The sequence below is a fragment of the Platalea leucorodia genome (assembly GCF_965183815.1).
Source record: "Platalea leucorodia genome assembly, chromosome: 5".
NCBI lineage: Eukaryota > Metazoa > Chordata > Aves > Pelecaniformes > Threskiornithidae > Platalea > Platalea leucorodia.
Window position 1 is genome coordinate 24,966,664 of NC_138827.1, and position 21,573 is coordinate 24,988,236.

Here is a 21,573-nt window from a genome sequence, read left to right on the forward strand (position 1 = left end):
TCATTCAAAGAACCCAAACTTCTTGACAAAGTACACATATTTAGTTAAAAATATAAAGAAGCATTTTGGGGACTAAGAACTAAAAATGTGACAAAATCCAAGCAATTACGTTATAAACTGAAATTAACTCAGCGAGTCAGCTAGCTAGATAGTTACAGAGATTCTCTTTCCTCTTCTATTGTTATAAGAACTACCCTAATTCCTTTCAGAAATACAGTTTTTGGGGGGGTGGCAATTTGCTGAATTGCTTTTATTTTGGATGTGGAAGGAAAAAGCATTTGACAAGTCTGCATAACACATGAGAACAAGCAAAGAACATTTTATCAAAATTAACCTACAGAGGACTTGCTAGACAGGTGGAACAGTAATCCAGATGACACTTCAGATTCCTCTCTTGCTAAGGACACTGCACACTCAACTTCATGATACAGCCACTCATGCATAATCTTGAAAACATACTCCAAGACAAGGCATGAGGCACACGAATATTTCTAACATGGATTCAAATACAACTTACAACTGTGAGACTGCCTGAAACCAGACCATTGCATGCCCATACCAGTGTGACAGTATTCAGTGCATTCTTGTCTTTTTTTATTTGACAACAACACTGCGTAAACTCAAAGTTCTTGGGGATATCAGAGAATACAAAATGAGAACTGAATTTGACTCAACAGACCAAAATAGCCCCAGACATCATTAGGCATTGAACAGATTGTAAGAGACTCTCAAACTGAAAAATAAATAATGTAATCTAAATTTAGTGAAGGACATCTTGGGGGCAAAGCTGGTTTTCTGAGAAGGATAGGAGATGACAAATACCTCTGAGAATAGAAAGGGAACATAAACAGAATTGTGATTACGGCTCTGTAACTACTGATTTAGCACACACCTAATCTTAAATGGGATTCACTGAAAAACAGTGCATCACAGACTTCTTCAGTCTTCTGAATCATCTACTCAAAAACTAATAAAAAATTAACATTTTCAGAAAAAGGTCACAGACTGTTTCTGAAGTTTAGCACTGTCCTAGACAAAGACAGAACACGAGTATAATAAAATACACAAGCTGAACCTCTTGCCTGCAGCTCCATGACAGAGTAAGAAGTTAGACTATACTAACACTACATTTTTAGTATTCCTTTAGCCACTGTGGATGGGCATTTATACACACTATGAAAGTCATGATTTCTAAAGTCTGAAGGAGAAAACATGCACAAAAGAAAAATGAGCACAGATTTCTCTAAGAAGCGGTCTCACTGAGCCAAGGTGAATGAATTTGATCTTAGGCTGCCAAACATTTAGCCAAACAGTAAGCAATTCTCATCTCAAATTTAATTTTGCAGTAGAATTAAAATAGTAAAACCAGAAAAAAATCCTCTTGTAAAAAAGATTTTCTAGCATCTATATCTCCAAGAGTCAATCCTATAAGTTGGTATTTGGATGAAATTGTAAGCTCATTCACATCAGTGGCAAAACATATACAGTAACACCAATTTTTGTGCTGGAGTCCTACCTTCACAGTTGACTGCCAAAGGTTGGAACTGTTTATCCACAACAACAAGGGAACATGTAGCATCAAAACCAACCCCTCGAATCCGGCTAGCATCTACTCCACAGACAACTTTCTGCAAATATACAAAACACACACGGATACAAACATATCCATATATATGCATGTACCTTGTGAACTAATGACTACAGAAAAAGAGTTACAAATTAGAAATGCAAGCTCAAACTCTGAAATTTTTGAGATTCAGTATTCTTTAACATCTCTAATAAAAAAATACACCAAATATTACCAAAAATTCTTTGGTTTTCAAAAGTGAATCCAAAGGTCCATGAAAATTTCTTTAATAGCTTTTTAATCTTACTATGCACAGCCCTGGATGAAAGCAGGAAGCACAAAAATAACAGAAAATAAAGCTAAAAGAAAACTAGCAATGTTAATTTTCTCTCTTTTCTAAAAGCTTGGAGTTGAGCTGCATGTGAAACATGGACATAGGACATAGGATTAGGGCCAAGTGTTTCCATCAGTTACTTCACTCAGTTTCCACCTGTGGAAGCAACGATCTTCTAGAATTGCTTTGGTAGTATTGTCACTAGTCTTGCAATAGTGAAGGGTCCCAAAAATAAAGTTGGTCAAAACCTGTAGCAGGGATAATACCTCTGCAATGCACACCTTTTCAAAAGCACTGCTACCAAGAGTTTGGATAGCACACTTTTTGGAAGATTTTCCAAAAAATATCACCACCCCAAAAGGTCTGAACTTCATGGCTTCCAGCAGCACTGGAAAAAAACCACAACACCCACATGGATTAAGTGCCAAGTGAGGTTGCAAGACACCTAAAATGTAACACAGTAATAAATTGCCACTTCTCAGCAACAATAAAAATATCATTATTTTAATTAGTACTATAACGAAAGACTTTCACTAGACTTGCTACAGTGCCAGTCTCTTACTGGCTCTGTAAAGCTATAGTTTCAGAGACTGTATTTTATTGCTTACATATAAGAGATTGTATTTAAAGAGGTCCAGAGCAAGAGCATAGCAATTCACAAAGGGAAAAATCCAATAAGCAGAATAAAGGACTTGCTCTACTTTAACATCAAACTGTTCTTCCCTATCACTCCTGTTCACTCTCTTCTTTTCCTTCCTTCCCGCTCACCTCATCTCCTTCATCTCAGGGCATTTCTGCAGAGCCAAGCTCATTAATGTTTGAAAAGGCTGATCAATAACAAGAGAATGGGTGAACTGTCCATCTGCAAATTACCAAGCATATAATGAATATTTAAAAAGCCAACCTTAGAACATGGAGCAGGCTGGGGCTTTATTAAGAAGGATGAAATGGCCTATATATGCACTGCCAAGCAAGGCCACCAATTTACTTTTACCACCAGCATGTACAGGCAGATCACTGGATCAGAGGGTACAAATTTTCCCTTATAGGAAGGCTTATTTCAATCTGATTTTATGCTTGATACTGTCCACAAATATATATAATTTTTTTGGTCTTATAATACTGGACAGATATCTTAATGAGGATATCAGGTGGCAGACATTATTATGTTAAGCACCATCCACAAACCAGATTACAACTTCTCTACAATAAATGCTCCTCTGTGACTCCAGCACAGCACAATGCACATCTTTAAATATATGCATTACCAGGTTCTGAGCAACCTCGACTCCTCAAAGAACTGTCTCATGGCTAGAACATACACCAGTGAAACAAAACCCGCAGATGTGAATCCTAAAGGCGGTGGGTAAGTCCTCCTCCTGAGGTAACAGTGCAAAGGAAGGCCTTTCATTTTATTTTCAGTTGTAGCACAAGCTTTTTTCAGTCTGGCCTTCAGCTCCTCACCTATGTAACAGACATTGTGAGGCTACATCAGCCATATCCTAAAGGTGCCTTTAATGCACAAGGATGGTTACACGTTATACACTAGTACAACATGCGCAGAACTGAATATTAAAGGGCAGTGACTGGAAGGCCTTCAACTTTCAAAACTTGAAGAGCTACCTGCAACACATATCCCCTTCATTTTGTTTTTCTTCACATACCTTTGTGACCAAGCAACAAGCAGCCCATATATCAGCAGAGGATTGCTCGTAGTGGTCTGGCTGGGGCTCCCAAATTTGGATTGGCTGATCTGCGTGTGCCACTACTGTCCCAAACTCATCTACTAAAGCCGCGCGAACACTTGCTGACCCAACATCAATTCCAACATAGTATTTTACTGGAGCCTGCTTCTTACTGTGCATTTTTAATAAAACCTGTTGGGGGAAAACAAAAAAAAAAAAGGTTAAACACAGATAAAATGACTGATGACGGAAAGCCGTGTTGAACAGGACAGGACAGATGCTGTGCAGGCGCTTTGCTTGGTAACTCTTTTTTGCAGCAAGTCTTCACTTGGCATTATTTAATTAATTTGAGTTTTCAAGTCTTGCACTACTTGTACGTTTTTTCTTCAAATGTTTGTATATAAGGTGCATGGTACAGAAGTCTCTGAAAAGCAATTTGTCATTTTCCATGCAAGAATATGCATGCTATGATAAAAGTTCATGGACTCATACAGTCAAGGAATTGAGCTGTGGTCATACGGTATCATGTCTACATGAAGGGAGAAAGAGGGAAGGAGACAGGAAGGGAAGGAAAAGGTACGGTTCCAAACTCAGTGGCAGTCAGGAGCTGGTGCTTTACACAGAAGGGAAATTTCAATCCAGAGGCTCCAGGGTTTTCCTGAATTCTGGCAGATGGGGAAGCTGCTGCTGACTGTTAAGTTGGATTCACCTCTGGACAAGACAGCAAGTACCACCACAGATATGTCACTGCCTCAATGCAAACAAATTATACTCCTGAAGCAGTGAAAGGGGTGGTGTGCCTTGCTCCACTGAACCCTGAACCGAAGAGGAACGAGAAGCCAAGAGCTGCTGCTTCCCACAGCGCCAACCAGCTAACAAGTGGCATATTACTGCTGAATGAGACAGTGAGTCAGGCCGAATTTCTGCAGAATCTGAAAACAGTTTCCCCTCCCAAAAAAAGTGCTGTGATGCTGATAATTAAAATAACTAAGTGACAATCTGGTACATATTACCCAATTTTGAGCCCTGCAAAGAAAAAAACACCTGAAAAACAAACTAGTTAGGTTTTTAAGAGCTATCCACCATCAATCCACACAATTTTAAAGATTCAGAAAATAATTTGCTGAAAATCTGTTGAGTTTCAGAACATCCCAGGAAATCTCTGCCTACTCTCTGACAATCTACAAGAACAAAGTGAGATTAAGTTAATTGATTTAATTATTCACAATGAGTTGCTTACTTCACTACATTACGTTTAACTGTTTGACATTTAATACAGTGACACATGCACTGTACTTAATTTCTCACAGTTTGGCCGTAATTAATAGTTAACATTCACATTTTAACCAAGCTGGGAGAATGCTAAGTAAGAGCTGATACAAAGTATTTAAAATGCCAGACCAGTACCGCCTTTTTTGCTTGTATGAATCTCCTAATAAGCCTCTAAAACACACAAAACTCAGCTGATGCATAGTTTCTGATTTCCAGAAAATGAATGGATCAATTATAATTTGATGAATACACAGTATTTACTGAGCACCAAAATGGCTCTACTTAAAAACAGTCCATCTGTCCCAAAGAAGTGACCTGGATTACTTCTGTGTATGGAAGATAGGTTGTTTACAGGGAGAGACATGGGCAAAGGGGGAAAGATTTGGAAAGTACTGCTTAGTAAAACAGTTCACATTTGAAATCAATCCTACATATATTTTTCTGAAATAACTAGAGTTTAGTGGCAAAGTATACTAGAAGCCTGGTAGAAAAAGCAGTGGAACAGAAAACAGTAGAAGTTCTCTTTCTACCTTCAGACAATAACAACTGATCATATAGCCATGTAAATTGTACTCAATTTTGGAAGCAATTATGTTTTTTACTTCTTTTATTTCTACAAGACAGAAAACCAAGCCTTTTTTTTTCCATGAAATATCTTGAGTACAGGTCAAGATCCATCCTTGGGTGGCAGTTCGATTGTTGGCCCAATGTAAGTGGCTATTCACATCTATGGTTGGTTTGTACCCGCTGTTGTTGATGGCTATTAGAAATCCATTATCACTGAGGGTTAGAGGTAGCAGGTGAAATAAAGAAGAAAAAAAGGGGGGAAAAAAAGTCAGTCCCCTAACTCAGAAAACTTCAAGCATCATTCTGGATAATAATTAAGCAGTGTAATAGCTGAATTAGGACAAAGTTTCATTTGCACTTAAAACAGCATAAGCCAACGCCCTGGCTAGAGAAAACTACCCAGAGAAAACTTCCCCTCATCCTGCCCCTTAAATGTTTCACAGAAACGTGGTTAGTCTGTGGAGATCTGTTATCACAACCTGACCCATACAATCATTTTGTACTGCCTGAGTCTGTCATTTCGTGCTTAGACTACCACTGCTGGGGGCCAGGGACCATTTTTTTTGTTCTTCGTTTGGAGGGCATTAGCATGACGGAGTTGTGTCCATCACTAAAGCACCTAAGCAGCCCGGTACAAACCGAAGCAGTTATCACACCACATTCTGTACGCACCACGGCAGAGTCACTAGAGGAAGCTGTACAGAACATTAGCTTCTAACAATATCAGAAACCAGAAAAAAATCAAAGCTATAGAGCATATTGTGGTACTGATGGAAACAGTAGCTACTCTATCTCAGCATTCTGATTCTGCCCAGTAGATTAGGTGCAATAACCACTAATCTTGTTAAGCAAGGTCATCTGTTCAAGCAATGAGCAATCAGCTAAAAATAATGGTGTGCCATGAGTCTAACACCTAGGAATATTGGCAAGAAAGCTCGCTTTATTTTCTTGGCCCTGGCTCTATGACCTGGTCAGACTAACAAAAGCTAATGCCTCTGTCACAGAGAGGGCAATTCTCCTGATATCAGTGATTAATACTGCATCTGTCAGCTGGGGATACTTACAGCACTCTGCATCTTCCTCTTAGCCCTTGGCTGTAAAAGCAGTTTTAAGACATTCTTTTCAACAGATGATGTTCACTTTTTAATTTTGCACTCCATCTCCTCAAAGCTTAAAAGGCTGGCTGCAGATGCTGCTAGCTACTTACAAGAAATTCTACTATAAAGAAATTGCATAGGACTGTTCCTGATACTATATGTCACGAATTTCCCTGTTTTTCCCTATTTCGGCACTGCCTTTAGCTGCTGACTCATAAAAAGAAGAGAATAAACCACAAGCTGCAAAGTAGATTTATTTTTTTTTAAACATAGGCAAATCTTTCTTACTTGCTTTTCACAAAATACAAATAGCAAAAGGAGTATTTTACATCCTGCCTCCTTCTCACACACACACAATATTACTCTAAACTTTTATTTCTCTTCCCTGTATGGCAGCCTTGATTTTAGCTCATTAATGTGTTCTTGCTACTTTGAGAACAAGCTTAACAGATGTTAGAGAACTAAGCTCATAGTACCTCCTACTCAGCACTCAAAATTATGGCTTTGCATTGGATTCTTCCCACAAACATTTGAAACCTGGAACCCAATCAGCCCATGTAATGTTTACTTTCCTTTTTTCCTCACTAAGCAACCAGGATGCGCATGTGTGAGTGACTGCGCCAGAAGCAGAGTTTGTTTGTACGCTCAAGCAGTACATACCAGTCTATGCATATCCACTATTTTATTTCTGTATATCGGTGGACAACTAGCAAGAAAGAGTTAAGTGACAGAGTCCGAAAACAAGAACCACAAACCTATTTAAACTTGTCTTTCTCTGAGTAAAGCTCACCCAGATTTACAAAGCAATGCTTCAATATCTTATGAAAAAAGGCTAAAAAGGTAAATATTAATCCTTTTTTCAAGCACAGCAAGCACGGAGTTACCAAGGCAGTTCAAAATATAGCGTCTCTGCAATAGAATCTGATTTGCTTGCAAAAACATCATTTGATGCCAAGGGTTTTTCTGGAATACCAATCACTTGCTATGCCACCTACTTGTCAGCCGGATCTACAAAAAGCACTGTCATCTCTAGGTCATAAGTGTCACCAATTAGGGACTCTGCCTAATGGTATTTCTTGAGAACCTAAGAACTCAGCAGTGAGGCTGGTGGAAAATATTTAGCCAAAGAACTTAATTAAGAATTTAAAGAGGAATTCTGTCATTCAGTTTTGTTTACAAAAGATTCCTTTGGTGCAAGAGGAGGCTCCAAATCAGAAATTAAGAAACTCTTCAACAGAGTTCAGAGGTAGAGGAAGGCCCCAGCACAAACTTCCTCCTTTGGAATCTGGACACCACCATTCATTGCCATATGCAAACAGAATTTTGTTGTGCAATTAAAACTTTGTTTTAGATTTTGTAGCTACTGGATTCTTAGCATACAGCTTCTGCAGTCAACACAATCACGAGAAAAACAGCAAACCAGAAAAATGGTTGAAATAAAAAGTCCTAAAGGTCCAGTCAGACATGTCAATTCCTTGAGTGCAATATTCCTAACAAGAGACCAAAATATTTGATGCATGGATAATGCATGTTTATGGACTTCCGAAGTCATGGAAAGCAGTGGTGATATTACCAGTACCTTTTATACCCCTGAAGTATCTAACTCAGGAAGGCTGGCTTCTTGCAACTAAGAAAAAAGGCGCCCAAAACTTCAATACGGCTTTGTCTGTCCATGGCAGAATTAGGGCTTCGTATTTACAACTTATTATTTGAATTTGCAAACAGAAAGAGAGGGAGAGAGAGAAAAAATAATTTTTAAAAGACATGTCCAGCTTGACTGTGTTAGTCCATGACTACAACTGCTAAGATAGGACAAGAAGCCAAAATTTCCTCCAAGCACTAAAACAGCAATGGCCTCTTTCTTTGCAAATCACAGCAGGGACAGAATGGCTTTTCAAACAAGCATTTATGATCAAAGGGCTGCAGCATACGATAAATATTTATATGGCCCATTAAATAATAGTCTGTATAAATATTATTCAAAATGTGCGTGCTGGAAACCACAGACTTCCCAGTTTATCCTTAAACAAATGTGCTAGTTTTCCCACATAGGCAATGAAAAAAAAAAAAAAGGAGGGGTGAAACTGTCATTTGCAAAAATATTTCTTTAAAAAAAGAAAATCCTTAACATTGTTTACTTTAATTTAAAAGGAATGACTAAGTAACCAGATGACTGTTTCATTACAACTAACTACTAAACTCAGTTTGTCCTACCTTACTTCACAGTTATCAAATCGCCAGGACGTACCTTTCTGTTAAAGCTACAGTACTGGAAGGCTGCACACTCACATGCACGCAGTCCGAAGCTCAGCAGAAGTATTTATCAGCGGCAAGTATAGATTTTGTGGTATTGTGTGCTTAAATACAAGGAATTACGAAGGACTGGCATGTCTGTTTTAAACTTTGATCTTTGGAACGCTGCAGGCTGCCCAGACCCAGAGATCATGGATAAACAGTATGTTTTCAGTACTGCAGCTGTGCTTTTCTATGGATTACCAAGAAAAAGATTAACAGGCTCAAATTAGGCTTCATAACCTTAGTGTGAAAAGATCTAAATATGTTAAATAAAAGCTGCTTTTCAATTGTAGAAAGGAGATAAAGCGAAAGAAGCATTTTTGACTTTATATTGGAAATTCAGCACTTTGTTGGCTTTCTAAGGTTACAGTAAACTAACAAAACTGGTGGCAGTAGAGTGGCAATCCTTTCTTGAAGACAGTAAACTCCCTTTCTTCTTCCAGGATCTTTAATTCCTGTTTGGATGTGAAGAGACAAAGGCGGCACATGTCTGTGTGGGAGAGTGGGAGCAGACAGGGAATTCTAACACTGTGTTGAAGGGCAGTGCTAATATAGAATAATACCCTTAAATGCCCAAGGGACTATGCTATAACTATCAACAAGCATTTCTTTTTCAGCTACCCAACAGCAAACAAAACAAAAACAAGGAACAAAAGCACACCTCATCTCTCCTTTTCCCTTCCCAAAACAGAAACACGTACATGCAGGAGATCTCTCAGTCTTTGGAATGTGAGGACTGTGTCAACAATAACAAAACGGGAATAAATAAAAACAAAGCCAAAGAAAGTATGCTTCTTCACTAAACAACAAACACTTCTAGATAATTTCATCCATTCTCTGGTAAATTCTGTGGAGCCTTCTCACATCTCAGAACAAGGAAAAGCAGCTCCAAATAGTGGAAGAGAGCTCATTTTAGTCGTAGGATCAGACCCCAGCTCCCAGTCCCGTAATACCTAGATTGTTCCACCAAAACCTTCATAATTATGCTCCCCAACATGGTAACATAGTCTCAATAAATCCCACCACAGGACTGAAAATATTCTACTACTTTCTAGTATCTCCTTCTCTATATATAAATAATTCACTATGTACTAATCTTCTGTAATGTTTCCATATCTTTTTTTTTTTTTCCTTTCTCAGTGTCCAAGACAAAGCCATTACTTCATCACTGCCTTCTGCCCTTTAATTCTATCTTTTATATTTTAAATACTTTCAGGCCAAACTATTTCCACGTGCCCTGATATAAAGCAAGACATATCCCAGTTTATACTGGTGTACCTAATTAGCAGAGAAATGAAAATGACTAAGTAAATTATTCTAAGAAGTAAGATCAAAAATTTATTTATTTTCAGCTTATTTTGCCTACATAGATATCTCACTCATGAACAGGAGAAAGATGTCAGCATGACCAGTGTCAACAAATATCAAGCTCTTAAATGTACAACAAAGTTGTTTTTCTTTATAATCTGCTCTAGAAGAGATTTGTACTAAAACAGAAAAATTATGCTCGCCTTTCAGCTCCTCTCTTGAACTCACACTGGCAGATACAGCCCATAGTACCATTGATCAAATAAGAGCAATGGCATTTTGGACCCTGATTAAAGAGAAGAGGACGGCTGCACTGGGTCAGATGAAAGGTCCAATTAGTACAGTGTCCTGCCACAAACAGCAGAAGCCATAAGAAAAGCATATGCCTGCCCTTTTCATCCAGTGATACTTCCCCAGGACACCTTCCTCCTCCTGCTATCTATAGTAGAGGCACTTCCTGAGCCAGAAGTTTTATCTTTAGGACTAGCAGACATTGAAGGCTTTTTCCTCTCCAAATTTTGTTTGCCGTCTTTTTGAATCCAGGGAAACTTTTGCAACTGCAAACTACAGTGGTTATGAGTTATAAAGTTCTGTCTAAGCAATGCAAGAAAAAGTCCTTTCGTTATTCTGAGAGTGCTACCTGCTAGTTTTGTTTGATGTGCCCGAGTTCCTGAGCTAGAGAAGATATTAAGCCATTGCTCCGTATTTACCTTCTCCATGCAGTCATGATTACATCGCATTCTGAATCATCCCCAGAAGGCTCACTGCAGCTATCTACAGACCACAGGTGATGAGCTGAACTCACAATCTTAACATGGTCAGGTAAGTCAAAAGGCATTTTTCTGCTCTCTGTTCACAGATGTGGCAGTAGTAAGTACCATAGTATAGTGCAGTATTAAGTACTAATAAGCAGCAAGTAACGATGCCAAGACCACTTTGCGCAAGTAGAGATATTGCTCAGAGATGCTCACAGTAGAAAAACAACATGTTGGTGTCAACTGACAGGAACAGAGTGGTCCTGCTATGGAAGGCCAGGGATTTCAAGCTTCAGGCAGTTCCCAAAATACTGGCCCTCAAAGTGTGTCTAAACAGAGGAATCTGGGAGCTCCTCCCAACTATATGCTTGGAGAAGACTTAAGGCTACTGCTCACCCTGGTTTTCTTTGGAAGGAAGATCAAGGCACCCACGTGGTTGTTACATGCCCTGGTAGGCTCTGCATTGCAACAGGCACGAGACCAATGCCACAGCATGCCTCGCAAAGCAGCCAGGCTGTCCGGTCAGAGGCTGAGAGACCAAAGACAGACCAGCAATATCACTGTAAGATTATCAACGTGACAGTGGTAAACTGAGCTGCTCCATTTGTTTGTTCCCCAGCCTGTAACTATGCCGCGCAAAAGAAACAAGTTCAGCTCGCTCTCTGCTTCACTGCTCGTCTAACACCAGGAACAGCAGGAAACAGCTGCAGAGAGGAGCTCTCAGGAAAAAGGAAGGCTGAGCAAAGAGCCACAAGAACACACAAAATGAGATGAGAAGACACATGCTACTGGGGAAACCCAACAGCTCCAATTCCCTCTGGGGCTCTCTTGGCCCTGCTTGGACTGGGCCATCACTTCAAAAGCAGAGTCTGATCCTGCATCCATTAAAGTCAGTGGCAAAACTCCCAGCCATATTAGTAATTCAGGATTAAACTCCTGACACTTGTGAACATCACAGGTACACTCACACGTCTGCAGGATTTTGAATGTTTGCCATAACCTACCATTTGTCAAACAGAGGAAATGTTGACCAGTTTATGCCAAGACACAATTCTCACGCAGGAAAACCTAAGGAATTAAAAGGGCAGCACCCTTTCTTCTCCACACCCCGAAACTGGCAATCGATACAATTCATGCACACCAACCTATTTAGATCCATTCCCTCCTCTGACACTGCAGCTGCATGCATCCCTAAAGGCTGTGCTAATGATCTGGCAGACAGACATGTCCCAAATGACACCGCAGAATGCTTGAAGCTCTGAAAGAAGACACTATCTTGTTTACATTGACTGTGAGGGGAAAAAAAATGCCATCTGATTATTACATAAATTCTAGCTGTAGCAGCTTCATGACTAGTTGAAAGGAGGTAACACGCTCCAAAATGACTGATGGATCCAAGTGGCTGGATCCATCAGCTTATTAATCTAATGCTAAGGAAGACCTTTCTTATTCCTATATCTCTGTCACTTTAACCTACCCCATGCTGAACAGAAAGAGTAATCTCCGTTCATTGCCTGCAAAAAGAGAGGCAGACTCCTGTACTGTGACTTTTTTTTCATTCTCTTCTATGCTATAATAGAAATGGAGAAACAAATAACATAAAATAAAATAAAATAAAATAAAATAAGTATACAAAGAAAGAAGCATACAGTAAACACATCCCTAGCACAATAATGTTAATTTACAAAATATCTGTTTAAATTATAAAATATGACTTGGAGCAGAAAGCAATTCAAAAGCCACAATTACAGTTCATGTAACCATACGCATACTAGCTTTAAACTGCATTCCTGGAGCAAACCAGCCTCAGCACCATGAGCTTCAGTGCAGGGTACATATGCTTACCTGGAATCCTGGGTAAATAAAGCCATTATGCTACTATGGATGCCAAATTAGCCAACTTTAGGTTAGTGCTGATACTCTAACTTTAATCACATCTGCAGATTCCAGTGCTATATTCAAGGTTGAATTTCGCACTAGCTGTGTGATTACGTATCAGTAGATCAGTATAAAAATAATTTGTTCTGAGTTCACAGTTTTATGAAATGACAAAACATCAAAATTAGCATTCTGGCTGAAATCCACTGCATTTCCCATCAAGGCTTACACTTTTAAGCAACATCTGAACCAACCATCTATAATTACTCCTGGCAGATACTGGAACACTCAGGCCAGTAGTAGATGCAACAGTGAAATCAATTTTTAAAGACATGCTGTAAACCGCTTTTTTCAAGATGCTCAGCCCAGAAGCAAATATGTGTCTGTAAGTCAAATCCAGAGTTTACTATACAATATTTGTTCACTCTTGCATAGTAAGAGCAGGAGAAGAATGACAGCCCTAAGTAATCTGTCGTTTTAAAATTAAACATTTATTTGGGCTGCAATTCCAAAAACACTAGCCCTGAAGTTTCTGTCACAACTACTTAAGAGGAAGTGAGGCTGCACATTAGCTTAGGTTAAAAGAAACACAAATTCTGCACAAAAATCAGATATCTAGATAGATAGACCATACATGTGTAACATGTCTATATCCCTTTCTTTTTTACGGTGAAAAAAGAATGACATTTGTTCATCTGAACCCAGTGAATTCTCTTCCTTCTCCCTACATACACAGACGGGGGTTTTGTTTGTTTGGTTTGGTTTGTTTTTATCAATGCACAATCTGCCTTCGTAATGATCCTATCAGTCTCATAATTTCAAACTCCCACAAAGACAAGCCTGAAAGGGTATCAGGCCAACACCTCTCTGTAAGTTCCCTTCAATGATTTTCTCAAAACATCTCGGAAGCCAAGAGCTTGTAAACTTGCTTGCTTCAAACAGCTGAAGGTCACAAATTTTCCAGCTTTATTCTATGAACGGTCTGAGTACTTTCCCTTTCACATGTGGAAATGCAGAGGAGAAACTGAAGGCAGCTCAAGACACCAACCAGAAGGTACTAACAAGAGCCAAAAAACCAGACAATGCTGATCAGAGATTTCCCTTTGAAAATGAAGCTCAGAAACACATTTCTACCAAGGCCATGCCACTACTGTTGATTTTGCACATCAGGCTATTTGATATTCCAGTGGCAGGTACCAGGGAAAAACTTCAACATGAGTCATTAGAAAAGCCCAAGATACAAAACAGGAACACACAGCAGAGCTATTCTGATCCCCTCCTGTAAATCTACTAGTTCTCAGGAAGCAGATCAACCTCTAACAGTCTAAGAGAACGCTTAAAGGAAGAATGGCTTATGGAAAGAGAGAAGGCAGACTTACTGAGGAAGAAACAAAATTAATAAGAGCCCTATTTGGGAAGAGGATGATTTTTTTTCAAAAGAACCAACAGTTTCAAATGATAACTTAGCTGTAGGACTGTTAGAAACACCGGACAGAGTAACAAAAGTGGCTAAGAATACACATAAAAACTTCCCAGTGTAGTACTAGTTTATTTAGTCTCTCCTGACACTATACATTTCTTTCTACCCTGATTCTTATAGCTGGGAACAGCTGTACCTACAAGAACCCAATTCCCCCTGTTTTCTTTTTTCATCCTCCTATCCCAGGCACCCTTCCCAGGAAAAAAAAAAAAAGAAAAAAAGCTGCTATTTTTTTTTTTTTACCATACACCAGTACATATTCGTGAAGGGGGCCATTAACATTTAAAGACACTCTAACATTCCAATATGGTTTTGTACTATATTTAAGTACATTTAGAAAAAAGTTAATTTCAATAAATTAAGCAAATGGTCTTCAATGATGAGGGAATACACAAGGATGAAAAATGAGGAGACCACCTTCACAGTAATGTGTCTAATACTTTTTAAGAACCTCAGAGATGAGAGCTCCCGCTCCTCTCCTTCCCTGACATTTATTTCTTACAGGTTCTCCACAGAAGAGGCACTGATGCTAAATTTATTAAACTAGCTAACAAGTCCCAGGCACCTCAGTATAGAAAAAATGTGCAAGGTCACCAGTTCCTAACCAGTGCAGACCACGTCACTAGTGAGGAATACAGCCATTACGGGGAGGCCTGGAGTGGAGCACAAGTAAACTCCACCAGGTTATTGGGGTGGGCTCCATGCCAGCCCACAAGCTTTATGAGAACGCAGGAGCAACTGCCACGTGAAGGAGACAGTGCTGCAAAGGCACGAGAAAGCAGAGCTGCAAGAAGAGGAAGGAGGCAGCGGTGGAAGCAAGCAGCGAGAGGACACCAGTGCCAGCAATACCTGTGCCAGAGACACAAGACTAGAAACTACCAACTTGAGTAAGGGCAAGAAATAGGTTTAAGGAAATCTCCCAGGGACCTGGAGGATTAAGCAACTATGTAAATGATGTACGTGTCCCATCTGCCTATGTCAGGTCACCTCAGCACTGCCATTTGAAGCTCAGGGAAAGGCGGCAGGGAAAATGGTGACTCCTACACCACTGTCCGCAGGAGGAGGCATTGGGAGGAAGAGACGTGCCTGCCCCAGCCCTGCAAAACCTCAAGTGCCTCCCCAGGCGCTGCGCACCCCCCATGCTGCCTGGAGCCTGTCAGCGCAAAGGGCCTGTGAAAAAGGGCAGACCCATTCTCATTAAACTCAGGCGTTATATATAGGCTGTGCTGTTGAGAAACATCAGTAAAAGCAAACTTCGGGAAGCCAGGCAGGGAGATGAGAATGTAAATCCTATAATGCTCCACCAGCTACGTGAAAACCAGGCTCTGAAAACTGATTCAGAGCAATTTAATCGCACAGCCAACGCACACCCTGGACAAGCTGCATGCCGCCTGGGGGTGCAGCGAGAGGGGTTCCCTGGGGAAAAAGCCGGAGAAGGGGGTTACACACGGGCATCACAGATTTTTTTAATTAAAAATCACCACCGCAAACGCGATAGGGTTTCTCAACCAGCAGCACCTCACGAACAGGGAAGGAGTTTTCTGAATGTCACCGCGTTCCGCTTTCAGCCCGGAGGTGCGGTAGGGGCTGGGCTGGGCTGGGCGCCCGCCGGGGCCTAGCAGGGCCGGCCGCCCGCGCGGGCAGGGCAGGCCAGGCCAGGCCGGGCCGGGCCGGGCCAGGCCGCGCCGCCACCGCTAACGGCCGCAACGGCCGGCGGCGGCGCGCGCGGGACTGAGGGAGCGCGCTCCCCTCAGGGGCGGCGCCCGCCTCCCCTGGCTGAGGGGGAGCCCGCCCGGCCGCGGCTAGTCGCCACCAGGGCTTGGCGAGCGTCAGTCACTTACTTGTCCAAACTGAAACACTATATTAGCTGCGCAGGGAGCGGGCTACAGAAACCGCGCTTTTCCTGACAGGGCAATTTCCTGACCGCCGGCCGCTGCCGGGAAGCCCGCCGCGCTCCCCCCGCGCCCGGCCGCGCTTGCGCTGCCGTCCCCCGTTGGGGCGGGGAAGGGGAGGCGGGAGCGGCTGAGCCTCCCCCGCTCGCCTTTGAAGGCTGCGCCGGCCGGTGCCGGCATCTGGTTTGCATTTGGGGCCCGCGTGTGGAGCTCGCCCCGAGCGCTGCTAAAGGGATCTGCTGTGTGTTAGGCATAGCTGTCAAGCTGCACTGCCCTGGAAAGCCGAGCGTGCACTGTGCCCTGTCAGGAATTCAACTGATACGAGTATTTTTGCCTCGGAAAGGGAATCGTATTTCTCTCCTCTTTAAAAGCGAATAAAACAGAAACGAGGAGGGGGTTTGGCTCTTTTTGTTAAAGAGGTTGTTGCTAAATCGTATTTCTCAGCCGCAGCCCTGCTGCCCTACAAGGCTGCAGAAATATTGGGGGTTGCAGAAGCATTTAGCATTTAAGCGGTGCGACAAGCCACATCGGGAGCCAGGGGAAGAATAAATAAGGGAAACAAGCAGAAAATGTCTGGACTGAGGACATCCACCACCTTGAGCCATAAATATATAATCACTTCTTAAATAAATAAAACAGGACTGCAAGCCATGAGTTAGAGTTTCTGCATGGGGTTACTCCGTTTGAGAGTTTTACCTGAAAAGTTGGAAAATTCCTGATATGAGGAATAAACCCTGAGTTTATTTAAGGTTTGCTTAAAATGGATCCCTTGAAAACAGAAAGATAGGCCAGCAGTGGCTGCACACCAACAGTGGGTAGGAGCAGGCCCCACCACGTCCCTCCGTGACCCACGTAGGGAGGAGCGGGTGGAAACCCTCAAGTTCCCATGATGTCCGAACACTTCTGAAGAGGCCCCAGGGAGCCACCAGGGATTTTTCCCATTATCCCCCAAATATTCTACAGCAGGAAATCTTGTAGCAAAAAGCTCTCTTGCAACATTTTCAGAGTTTTCCCACTTGGGCCCAGGCAGAAATACTGCACGAACAACCTTGCTCAGGGAAAGATGAGTGTTGTCTCATGGTTAGAGCACAGGGTTCGTGGTCAGGGGCTGTGGGTTCTCATTCCAGCTTTGCCACTGAATCATTTTGAGAGCTTCGCTGGTCACTTTGTATTAGAACCAGTTAGTAATTTTCCGTTGGAATGATTTTCTGATGGAAAACACTACTTCTACAAAACTGAAATCTTCTGGGTGAAAATTGACTTTATGTTGGGAATACCTTGTGTCTAGGCAGGGTAGGAAAGGACATTAGACCCAAACTGAAGTATTTTGAGTTTTCTCGCCTTAGTACAAATGTTTTTCTTTGAATAGATAGATTAAAAAAAAAAAAAATACCACCCTCCTGACTGTAATTCCAAGTCAGCTCATTGCACGGCGGGAGTGTGTGCTCTCATGCTCTGCTTTGCCCCCCGGGAGGTCCGCGCCTCCCGTAGTGGGATGCAAATTTCTTCTGAGACGTTTACATCTTGATCTGAGCCAGACCGGTCCAGGCACGCAGGCACCTGGCCCATGGGAACAAATCGTAGCATCAGGCTACCACTCTGACCAAGGAAGTGCACCACGGAGAGAAAGTATAAAGTTCGGAGACAGAAACAAGCTGTTTCACGTTAGTTCAGTGACCCAAAACAAAGCACTGTGACTGTGGATATACCAAGAGGTTTTGTTCAACTGAAAAGCAGTAAAGTGAAGCCCAGAGAAATGGACCCGAATGTGCTTCTACTATCTCTGACGACCAAATCCTATAAACCTTTCCCTACACATGCTGAGCTCCAGTTTATAGTTCTTGCTCTTCACCCTCCCAACTATCATCTCCCTTCTTCGCTGTTTTGTTCCAGAATCCTATTCCTCTGTTCATTAAAAACAAATTTAATGATTTCTGTCCTCCGTATATTCATGGAGTGCTGACACTTTCTTTTATATAAATACTGCTTGTTCTCCTCCCACAGTGTATTTGTAGACACCATTTAAATCCCGTCTTAACTTTTGTTTTGCTAAGTTGAACATTAACCACTTACATTTTCATAACAGCAAGTTTTGAATTATCTAATAAGCTTTCTCTGCACTTGTTTCAGTCAGAATTCATCTTTGCTGAACATGAGTGATGATAGCCCAACATAGTGCATAATGTCCAAAACGATGTGACCTGTACGGTGGCAATAATAATTCCCTATGCACCCTTTTAGTTACAGACAGGGATCAATTTTGCCTTTTTTACACCTATATCACATTAGTACCTCGATTTATCCAGGTCTTTTTGCTCCAATAAATAGCAAAAAAAAAAAAAGTTATCTGTCTGTAAGTACAGACAAATGTATTAACTTTTCCTTAATACATTTTTCCATTTCATTGCACTTCTCTCTAGCACCACTCACATGGTTTCTTTCCAAGGGTGTGACAAATGAAGATATTTTCAAGAACAATTACAAGATCTCCAGCCTCCAAAATCAAAGTCCTGAAGATGCTTTTTTTTTTAAATGAAAGAATAAAGTTTAGATTATCACATATTCCCAAGACCACATGCGGCTTAATTCATTACTCCTTTGAAATATTCTGAAAGCTGAGGGTTAAGAGGTGTTATTTTAGTGCAGAATAATGATGATTAATCTGTGTTTCCTATCAAATGCAGGAAGAGTAGATATGTGTGCAGTGAATCCTCTATAATTTCAAAATCTTTCTATAAACTTGAAAATATCTTGTAGACATAGGTACCTTAAATGGAACACAAGACCACTTCTTTTCTGTTTAGAGTGTGGCTGTTATAGTTTTGCTTCAGATATTACCACTGCAAATAACCTCCCTCTTTTTCCAAGATTCTAGACAGATTCACTTAAAATATACCCTTTTGCCTTTTCACTAGAGAGTAACTAATGAAAATTCCATTTTAAATGTGCTTTCTGTGAGACAAGAACGCTCTTTTTTTAATTATTAACAAAAGCCCGTATTTCAAGCTGTAGGGATACAGCTTCAGGTAGCGTAAATCAGCATTGCTCTGAGATGGCCTGCAGTCCTCTCCACCAGCACTGCAGAACAATTTAGTGGTTTTAGATGACAGTTGGCATCTTTGAAATATTCTCTTTTGCAGAACTAGACTAGATGTGACACTTGCTGGAGAAGAAATCTTGCATAAATCTGTCTAAAAAGACTCACTTAATCATATTACTTCACTAGCAGTGGTAACCTTTGGAGGCCAAAGTCCAGACAGGTTGAGAAATGGAACATGAGTACATAAAGGTGACAATTCCATTAACTGCAATCAACGAGAGAGGTGAATGGTGAGATAAAGACAAATGACTTATTCTATAAAGAAAAGAAAATACGTGTGTGTAGGGGAAAGAGACAGAATGAACATTTTCCAGCCTTGTCAAGGAAATAAAGATCCAGTCCCGCTCCATTGAGATGAACACAAAAACGTTTCTCAGCGTCCGTGGATGCAAGCTCCGGCCCAACATCCCAGCCTGCTGTTGAATGTGAGTGTGAACCGTCATTTCAGGAGTGCACAGGTACACAAGTGCGATGCCCCAGTAAAAAACTGTATGCAGAATGTCTTGCTGAATTGCCCACCATAGCTGTGCTGGAAATGCAAATACTGGGCCTAGCTTTGCAGTCAACAGGCCATTTTGCAAAAATAAGTAAGTGGAAAAATTGTTGGCATTTCTGAATCCAGTGATTCAGGATTCTCAAATATACCCGACAAGATCTTTCAGTCCAGCGGGGTGCACTTCAGCCCCCAAGGCTGAACAGAAACGGCTTTGGGACTTGCTTTTGGGGCCCAAATCAGAAAGCGGGGGTACATATTGATAACTGAAACTACCACCACAGGGAGAAAAAAAAGAGTTCTTACACAGGTCCAGTAGCCAACTTAAGCACAGATAAAAGAGAGATTATCGCGGTATATTCTCATCCAGTACCCTTCAGTGAGGCCAAGGGCGGCGTAAGTAGCATTGCTAAGACAACTTCACATTACCTAAGTTTTTTCAGAGGTGGTGGAAGCTTAGAGCTGAGCCATGCTGGCTACTGAGCTGCTTTGCAACTCTGGAGATAAAGCCACAAAGGGATGTAATCTATTATCCCTCAAATCTTTCTAAATTTAAGATAAAGAGGAAATAAATAATATAAAATCTATCTATATATGCAATCTCCTCTTCTTTTGCAATTTTCCCACTTATGTGTGGCATTTTCCAGAATTTCTATGGAGAAAACCTCATCTAAAACCAGTCCATGTACCACAACAAAACAAGCAGATAAGCAAATTGTTTTACTTACAGAAGCAGAAATGGATCTTTGAGCATTCAAAAATTCCGCTTACTTAGGTATTGATTAGCATAACAACTGAAGGGAAGAAAAGATTTTTAAAGAGCCATGTAACTTGTGCTTGCTTAGGCAGTTCATACAAGCACCTGAGGGTGGTTTTCAATCATCTCATTTTTAAGAAGCTGTATAACACTGGTGTAGGAAATAGAAGCTGGGGAGTACTCTGGATGAAATGCTTACTGAGTCATTAGACTAGGACTATTCATTCAAACAGGAAAATAGGGAAGTAAAAACCAACTGAATACTATGCAACAACAAGAAGGGATTTTTGCGTGTACAGCAGGAAAAAAAGGAAATTTCCTTTGGGGGAGTTCTTCTTTTTTTAACAGAGATATTAAGTTACTGTCAGATACTAGAGCAGCCAAAAAGGGAAACTCCTGTTTTACACATCTCTAAATATAGCTAGAAAAATAATTCACATTTTATCAATTTTTGACCCATTTCTTTAGATTTTGGGTAGCTCATCTTTTAATACAAAAGTCAGAAGCCGATACAAACAAGCATACAATATTTCAGGCTCCACCAAAATTCCAGTGTCTTGCCCAGGGCCTGTTCCTGCCTGCCCTCTTGGCTGGATACCAACATCCTCTGTTCTCAGGGGAGTCAGCCTTCCAAAAAATACACTTGGCACTTGAGTCAGGGCTGCTCTGTTTTCCTAACGTTCACGGCAGGCAGGATGTTTTCTGACTCTGGTACCCAACAGTTGAGCATTCCAGACAGCACGGGGATTTTTCTTTCGAAACCGTACTGCCAATGCCATAAGAATAAGTGAAGTTCTGTGACACCGTGTGATCCTGGTGGGAAAATAGGATGACTTTGTTGCCATACAGCAATACACAAAGGGAAAAATGCGCATGACTCTTGCCACCTTTATAAACTCTCCTTCTGTGCTGTGAATGATGAAAAAATTCTGGCTTGAAGTCATGTTTTCATCAACTGGTTCCCCTCTGGGAAGACTGCCAGATCTCCACGGATTAGGTTAAGGAGAAGACACCCCCCCCAGATGCCTGGCCAGGAAAGAAGCCCACTGCTGCAGTGTAGCAGAGGGGGTGCTCAACAGTCTTTGCACCCATT

At 41.2% G+C, this 21,573-nt stretch overlaps 1 protein-coding gene across 1 annotated transcript in view; it reads right to left on the reverse strand.

Moving 5' to 3' along the window:
- FGGY (FGGY carbohydrate kinase domain containing) overlaps window positions 1-3,766 on the reverse strand; it is a gene marked incomplete at both ends in the record, with an annotated part of 137,172 nt that extends 133,406 nt beyond the window's left edge. Inside the window, 2 exons of the mRNA XM_082312099.1 lie at window positions 1,517-1,628; window positions 3,566-3,766. Coding sequence (XP_082168225.1) covers window positions 1,517-1,628; window positions 3,566-3,766 — 313 coding nt within the window. The remainder of the gene's footprint in view (window positions 1-1,516; window positions 1,629-3,565) is intronic.
- Window positions 3,767-21,573: the final 17,807 nt, after the last annotated feature.